Genomic DNA, 8,632 nt, shown 5'->3' on the forward strand with positions numbered 1-8,632 from the left:
TTATTAAATTAATTTTTGTTCAGTCTTAATTTTAATTTTATTTTCGATTTGGATATTTTAATTAGGTTTGATTAAATTTGTGCCAGCATTCGCGGTTAGACAATTAATCCAAGTTAATATTCTAGGTTAAGTATTTTATTTGAATTTAATTTTTTTTGCTTAGGTGGAATTTGTATTTAAATTAATTTCTAGTTTTTTATAATGCTAAATTTATTTTTTAAACTAGGATTAGATACCCTATTATTGTAAATTTAAATTTTATTCCTGAATAGTATTAGTTATGTTCTTTTAAACTCGAATAATTTGGCGGTAAATTAATCTTACAAGAGGAACCTGTTTTTTAATTGATAAACCACGATTGTTTTTTACTTGAATTAAATTTGTATATCTCTATAATTTGGAGTGTGTTTTAAGATTTATTCTCTTTTATTTTTAAAAATTTATATTAGGTCAAGGTTGCAGTTTTATTTTAGTAAACATGGGTTACTTTAATTATAAATTATTAGGATGATAATTTTTATAATTATTTTTGAATAATGATTTAGTAGTAATTTCGAATAAATATTCTTTTTGAATTTTGTTCTAATTTATGTACATATCGCCCGTCACTCTCAATAATATGGGATAAGTCGTAACAAAGTAGTTTTACCGGAAGGTGAAGCTAGAAAGTCAGATAGTAGCTTATATTAAAGCTTATTATTTACATTAATACTAAAAATTTATTAATTTTATCTGATAATATTTTCTTATTTTTATTTTTTTAGTTATAATTATTATTTTTTTTAGTATTTATTATTTAAATAATTTTTATTTCTAACTGATTAGGTTTAATTATTATTATTTTTAATTAATTTTTATCATCGTTAATTTAATATTTTATTTATAATTTTTTTCCCAAAAATTAGATATTTATTTTTGTATTTTTTTTAATGTTTTATATTTATTTATAATTTAAAAATGGTAATTAAAAGTTAATCGTTCTTTTTATATCTGGTTACTTTAGAAATTAATTTATTTAACGATTTATGGTTGATTTTATTTAAAATTTGTTTTTCTTAAATTTCTTAGGATAAGCTAAGTATTTATTTAAAAAAAAAAATTTTATTCAATTTTTATAGCTTTAATATTATGCATTTTTAGTTTTCAATATATTAATTTATTTAATATGTTATTAACTCCACTTATAGGGTTATCTATTTATATTAATGTAATGAAAATAACTAAAACCCTTTAAATTAAAACTTTTTATTACATACACGTGTTTCGGTTTTTAACCATCTTCAGTGTATATTAACCTCTAAATAAATAAATAAATAATAAACAATGAGATATACACATGTGGACCTTTTAAACATATGTTAAATTTAAATGACACAGTTGTAATTTTCTTTTAGTAATCTGTATTTAATATTTTAATTTTTTCAAAAATTGGATTTGTCTTATTTTTTCAGATTACTATTTAAAATGTTATGAGGGTCTTTATTATAATTTAGATAAATGTGTAATTCTTCTTTTGTGTTTAATTTCTCTCCTTTCCTTTCGATATCTAAAATTTCCATGTTCTTTTCAATATTTGTGTAGTTTATGGTCAGTCTCCAATACGTGTTCAGCAAAATTTGATTTTATTGTAGACATGTTATTTGTTTTTAAAGCTTGTCTACAATAATCTACAATAAAATCAAATTTTGCTGAACACCTATTGGAGACTGACCATAACTACACAAATATTGAAAAGAACATGGAAATTTTAGATATCGAAAGGAAAGGAGAGAAATTAAACACAAAAGAAAGAATTACACATTTATCTAAATTATAATAAAGACCCTCATAACATTTTAAATAGTAATCTGAAAAATAAGACAAATCCAATTTTTGAAAAAATTAAAATATTAAATACAGATTACTAAAAGAAAATTACAACTGTGTCATTTAAATTTAACATATGTTTAAAAGGTCCACATGTGTATATCTCATTGTTTATTATTTATTTATTTATTTAGAGGTTTAATATACACTGAAGATGGTTAAAAACCGAAAACACGTGTATGTAATAAAAAGTTTTAATTTAAAGGGTTTTAGTTATTTTCATTACATTAATATAATTTATTTTAAATTAAATTTTTTTAATATTTATTTTTTATATAAAGTTTATTTATTTAATAAAATTTTATTTTAAATACTGATTAAATTAGTATAATTTTAATTTAAATTTTATGAACTCGACATATTTAATTTTCAACTGTTTTATGAAAAAAAAACCATTTCTTTTAGAAAAAGTTTAAAGGTAAATTCTGCCCTATGATTAGTTAAATGGCTGCAGTATTCTGGACTGTGCAAAAGGTAGCATAATAATTAGTCTTTTAATTGAAAGGCTTGGTTATGAATGAATAGATAAGAGATTAATTTAATTTTTTTAAATTTTATAATTTGATTTTTAGGTAAAAAATCCTAATTTTTTTGGGACGATAAGACCCTATAGAACTTTAATTTTAATAAATTTTGGGTATTTTTTTAGTAAATGTATTTTAATTTTATTAATTTTTTTTCTGGGGCGGAAGATAAATTTGACTTTATTTTATTAATTCATTTAATTTATGTAATTTTAGATCCAATAATGATTTTAAGATTAAGTTACCTTAGGGATAACAGCGTTATTTTAATGAGGAGTTCTTATCTATATTAAAGTTTGCGACCTCGATGTTGAATTAAGATTAGATTGAGGGGCAGGTTTTTCATTTCTAAGTCTGTTCGACTTTTAAATTCTTACATGATTTGAGTTCAAACCGGTGTAAGCCAGGTTGGTTTCTATCTAGAAATATTAAGATTTTTTTAGTACGAAAGGACCATTAAATCCAATTTATATTGTGTTAAAAGAATGCTAGATTGGCAGATTTTAGTGCAATAAATTTAGAATTTATAAAAATGATTAATTCATATCTAGTAATTTTTTGTATTACATCTTTTATTCTAATTATTTTAGTAATAGTTTCTGTTGGTTTTTTTACATTATTGGAGCGAAAGGTTTTAAGTTATATACAGATTCGTAAAGGCCCAAATAAAGTAGGTTTTATAGGCTTATTACAACCTTTTAGAGATGGTATAAAGCTTTTTTTAAAGGAGCAGATTTGGCCAACTAATTCTAATTCATTAATTTATTATTTATGTCCTGTATTTAGTTTAATTCAATCATTATTTATTTGGTGCTTATTTCCTTTTTATTGAAATTGTATTAGATTTATTTTTGGGATACTTTTTCTTGTGTTTGTTCTATACTTAGAATTTATGGTCTTATTATTTGTGGCTGATCTTCAAATAGAAGTTACTCTATAATAGGGTGTATTCGTAGAATTTCACAGGCTATTTCTTATGAAATTACTTTATCTTTAATTATATTATGTTTTTTTAAATAATTAATGGTTACAATTTTTGTTAATTTTTTTTGTTTTTTCAGGGTTAGTAGATGATTTTTTTTGTTAAGTTCCAATGTTTTTTATGTTGATTTTCTTGTTGCTTAGCTGAAAGAAATCGCACTCCGTTTGATTTTTCTGAGGGGGAAAGTGAGTTACTTTCTGGGTTTAATATTGAGTATGGGCTCTGGTGGATTTGCTTTATTATTTATTTCTGAATATGCTAGCATTACTTTTATCTCTAGTTTAAACTGTTATTATTTTTTGGGGGGGGGATTTTTATAGATTTATTTTTTTATTAAGTCAATTTTTTTTTTTATTTATTTGAGTTCGTTGTTCTTTTCCCCCGATTTCGTTATGATAAACTTATGTATTTAGCATGAAAGTGCTATCTTCCTATTTCTTTAAGTTTTATTATTTTTTTATTTTTATTTATGGTTATAGTCTTTTATTATTTTTTTTTGTAAAGTTATTTCTCTTTCTTATATTTTCAAAATTATAAACTTTATATAAGCTAAATAACTACCTAATAATTTTGTCTCATATTTTTGAAATTAAATGGATCTGTAATAAAGTAAAAAAAAGTATATAATTGTTAATGTTCTTCCTGTTTCTGTGTATGGTAATTCTACTGGTCGTGCTCCAATTCATGTTAGAAGAATCACTGTTGCAGTAAATAATCAAAAGATGATTTGGTTAATTGGATAAAATTCAATTCCTTTAAATTTTATTTTTATGGGGAATGGTTAAAATTAGTAAAATTAAAATTGATAAAAATAATGTTATCACTCCTCCTAGTTTATTAGGAATTGACCGTAAAATAGCATATGCAAATAAGAAATACCATTCGGGTTGAATATGAATTGGAGTTACTATTGGGTTTGCTGGGGTAAAGTTATCTGGATCTGATAAAATGTGCAAGGTTCAGTTATATTAGTTAGAATTAGAAGTATAGTGATAATAATTGAGAATCCTATTAAGTCTTTAATTGAAAAATATGGATTAAAGGGGATTTTATCAATGTTTGAGTTAACTCCAATTGGGTTATTTGACCCTGTTATATGAAGAAAAAAAATAAATGAATAATTATTATTGCAATAATAAATGGCAAAAGAAAAATTAAGTCTAAAAAATCGTGATAGGGTTGCATTATCTACAGCGAACCCCCCCAATTTCAGTTAACTAATATTCTTCCAATATAAGGTAGTGCTGATAATAAATTTGTAATAACAGTTGCCCCTCAAAAAGATATTTGACCTCATGGTAAAGCATACCCTAGGAATGCTGTTGCCATTGTTAATAATATAATTACTACTCCTACTATTCATGTTTTAATAAATTTGTATGACCCGTAATATATTCCTCGCCCTGTGTGGAAATAAATGCAGATAAAAAATATTGATGCACCATTTGAATGAATTGTTTGTATTAATCACCCGTAATTTACATCTCGGGTAATATGATTTACACTATTAAAGGCTATCTCAATATTTGAGGTATAATGTATTGATAATAAAATACCAGTAATTAATTGAATAGTTAAGCACAAACCTAAGATTGACCCAAAATTTCATCATGATGATAAATTTAAGGGAGCAGGTAAATCAATTAGTGAATAATTAATAATTTTAATAATTGGGTTATTTTTTCGTATTGACTTATTCATAAGTTTTGTTTCGTAGTGGGCCTTCATGTAATTTTACAATTTTTGTTGTTGAAATTATAGTTAATAATAAAACAATTACTATAATTATAGTAATAATTATTGATTTTTCATTATATAGTTTAATTATTGATATTTTTTTCTATGGTGTTTTGTTTTAATAAATCCAATTTGTCTATTGCTTGGTTTTCATTTATTATTTCATCATTAATGATAATTAAAATAATTATTGTTGGTGTTATATTTATATTTAATTAAAATTTTTCATTTGATGCAATTCTTCTTTATATATATATATATATATATATAATATATATATATATATATATATATATATATAAAATTATTAATCCCCCAATTATTATTAAAAATCTAAATATTATAAATCAAGTTGTAATTATTATTTTATTTAGTAATATACGTATAAATAATGTTTGCATAACAAGTATTAGTCCTATAGATATAGGGTTTTTTAGTATAATAAGTATTATTGGGATAATAATTATAATTTTTAATAATGTAATTTTAATTACAGCAAATAGTTTATCAAAATATTAATTTTGGAGATTAAAGATGTAAATTCTACTTTGCTGATGTTTTAAAGATGAAAATCTAAGTTTAGTTTACAAGACTAATATTTTATATTACATTATTAAAACTAATGAATGTTCTTTTTTTTACTTATATTTATATTTAGTTTAATTTCTATAATTTATATTCGTAATCATATTTTGTTATGTTTGTTAAGATTAGGATTTTTAGTTTTATCTCTTCTTTGCATGATTATGTTGATTTGTTTAATAGCTAATTATACATTTTATCTTTATATTTATTTTATAACTTTTTATGTTTGTGAAGGTGTATTAGGTTTTAAGAATTTTAGTTTCTTTAATTCGAAGTCATGGAAATGACTATTTAAATTCTATTATGTTATGATAAAATTTATTTTATTTATCTTATTTTTAACCCCTCTTTTGTTTATTAATTATTGATTTTTAATTCAGTTTTTTTATTTTTTTAATGTTGCTATTTTTAGTAAATAGCTGTTATGGGTTTTTTGGTTCAATTAATTATTTTTTTTAGTACTGATAATATTTCTTACAGCTTGATTATTTTAAGAATTATAATTAGTAGTCTAATAATTTTATCTAGATCATCTATTTTTGGTTCATTAATATCTTCATTTTTTATTTTGTTGTTATCTCTTAATAATTAGTTTAATTTTAATTTTTTGTGTTATAAAAATAATTATTTTATATTTTTTTTGAGTTTAGGACTTATTCCTCTTTTTTAATTATTATAGGTTGAGGCTATCAACCAGAAACGTTTAATTTCAGGTTTATATTTATTTTTTTTATACTTTATTAGCCTCTTTACCTTTATTATTAGTAATTATTTTATTTGTATATAAATTTTTGGTAGTATAAGTTTTGATTATAATTTTGGTGTTTCATTAAGCTTTATAATACATTTTATGACATTTATTGCTTTTATAGTTTAATTACCTTTGTATATGTTTCATTTGTGATTACCTAAAGCTCATGTTCAAGCTCCTGTGAGAGGAAGAATAATTTTAGCTGGCTTATTATTGAAAATTGGTGGTTATGGTATTCTTCGTTTTATATTTATTTATGAATATTTATTTATTAATTTAAGATGATTCTGGTATTCTTTAGCGTTAGTTGGTTCTTGTTCAGTAAGACTAGTATGTTTAATCCAGGGTGACGTTAAATGTTTAATTGCTTATTCTTCTATTGCTCATATAGGGATATGTTTAATGGGGATATTATCTATAACGAAGGTTGGGTTCATTGGTTCTTATTTAATAATAATTGGCCATGGCCTTTGTTCATCAGGCTTATTTTGTTTAGCTAATATTTCTTATGAACGGTTTTTGAGCCGTAGTTTTTTTATTAATAATAGGTTTAATGTTATTTATACCCAGAATAAGAAATAATATGGTTTATATTTGGCTCTTTAAATATAAGTTGTCCACCTAGAAATTAATTTTGTTAGTGAAATTATAATTATAAACAGAATAATTATGTATTGGTCTGGATCATTAATTTGTATTATTTTAATATCTTTTTTTACTGCTTGTTTCAGTTTTTACTTATTTAGTTTTACACAACATGGTAAAATATCAATAATTTGTATTGTTATAGTCTTGGTAATGTATCGTGAATATCTTCTTATAATTATTCATTTAATACCTTTATTTTTAATTCTTTTTATTTATAGATTGTATTTTTTGATAATTTAAGTAGTTTAAAAAAAATAAAGAGTTGTGGTTTCTTAGATGTATATTACCTTAAATTTTGTTAAAATTAAATATTCACTTATATTGATTTTTGATTTTATTTATTTTTTCTATTTTCTTATTTATTATTTCATTATATTTTATAATGGCATATTTTTAATATTGGAGTGGAATATTCTATTAAATTATTCTTTAAGAATTAATTATTTAATTATTTTTGATTGAGTGTCCCTTTCTTTTTCAGCAGTTGTTATATTAATTTCTTCAATGGTTGTTTTTTATAGCTCTGATTATATAGGTTTTGGGTATTATAATAGAAATAGTTTTTTATTTTTAGTTATTTTGTTTGTTTTTTAGTATAATTTTAATAATTATTAGACCTAATTTAATTAGAATTCTTTTAGGTTGAGATGGCTTAGTTCTTGTATCTTATTGTTTGGTTATTTATTATAATTTAGTAAAAAGATACTTAGCCGGAATAGTTACTTGTTTAACTAATCGAATTGGTGATATTGGTTTTATTAATTTCTGCTTGTTGAATTATATCTTATGGGGGTTGACATTTTTATATATTACTTAGATTATTATCATGAGTATATTTTTTATTTAATAAATTATTTCTTGTTTTACAAAAAGAGCTCAAATTCCTTTTTCTTGTTGACTGCCTGCTGCTATAGCAGCTCCAACACCTGTTTCTTCATTAGTTCATTCATCTACTTTAGTTACAGCGGGAGTTTATCTACTAATTCGTTTTTATAATAGTTTTAATTTTAATAAATTATATATTTTTATTTATTAGTTTAATAACTATAACTTTTTCTTCTATTTGCGCAATTTATGAATTTGATTTGAAAAAAATTATTGCTTTATCTACCTTTAAGTCAGTTAGGTTTAATAATAAGTTCTTTATTTTTAGGCCTTCTAGACTTGTCCATTTTTTTCATTTATTAAGACATGCTATATTTAAGTAGTCTCTCTTATTTCTTTGTTCAGGTATTTTTATTTTTTATGTAAATGATAATCAAGATATTCCATTAATAGGATCAGTTTGTATATTAATACCTTTTACAACTTCTTGTTTTAATATTGCTAATCTAACTTTGTGTGGAATTCCATTTTTATCTGGATTTTATTCTAAAGATATAATTATTGAATATATAGTAAGAAATCAATTAAATTATTTAGTTTTTATAATTTTTTATTTTTCTTTATGTTTAAACTGCTTTTTATAGATTTTGTTTATTTTAAATTGGTTATTCATTTTAAATTTCTATAGAATATAGGTTTATAAGTGTCATAAAT

At 22.0% G+C, this 8,632-nt stretch overlaps 1 protein-coding gene and 1 pseudogene across 1 annotated transcript; both read right to left on the minus strand.

Annotated features, from left to right (window-relative positions):
• Positions 1 to 3,952: 3,952 nt before the first annotated feature.
• LOC124373857 lies at positions 3,953 to 5,073 on the minus strand (annotated as a pseudogene).
• Positions 5,074 to 5,080: 7 nt separating this feature from the next.
• LOC124373856 (NADH-ubiquinone oxidoreductase chain 6-like) lies at positions 5,081 to 5,597 on the minus strand (the record flags this gene model as incomplete). The annotated part of the gene is made up of 2 exons (XM_046832178.1): positions 5,081 to 5,200; positions 5,490 to 5,597. Coding segments are annotated over 2 exons (228 nt in total), but the record flags the coding sequence as incomplete, so codon positions are not given.
• Positions 5,598 to 8,632: the final 3,035 nt, after the last annotated feature.

Source organism: Homalodisca vitripennis, unplaced genomic scaffold (genome assembly GCF_021130785.1).
Source record: "Homalodisca vitripennis isolate AUS2020 unplaced genomic scaffold, UT_GWSS_2.1 ScUCBcl_6543;HRSCAF=13800, whole genome shotgun sequence".
Classification (NCBI taxonomy): Eukaryota; Metazoa; Arthropoda; class Insecta; order Hemiptera; family Cicadellidae; genus Homalodisca; species Homalodisca vitripennis.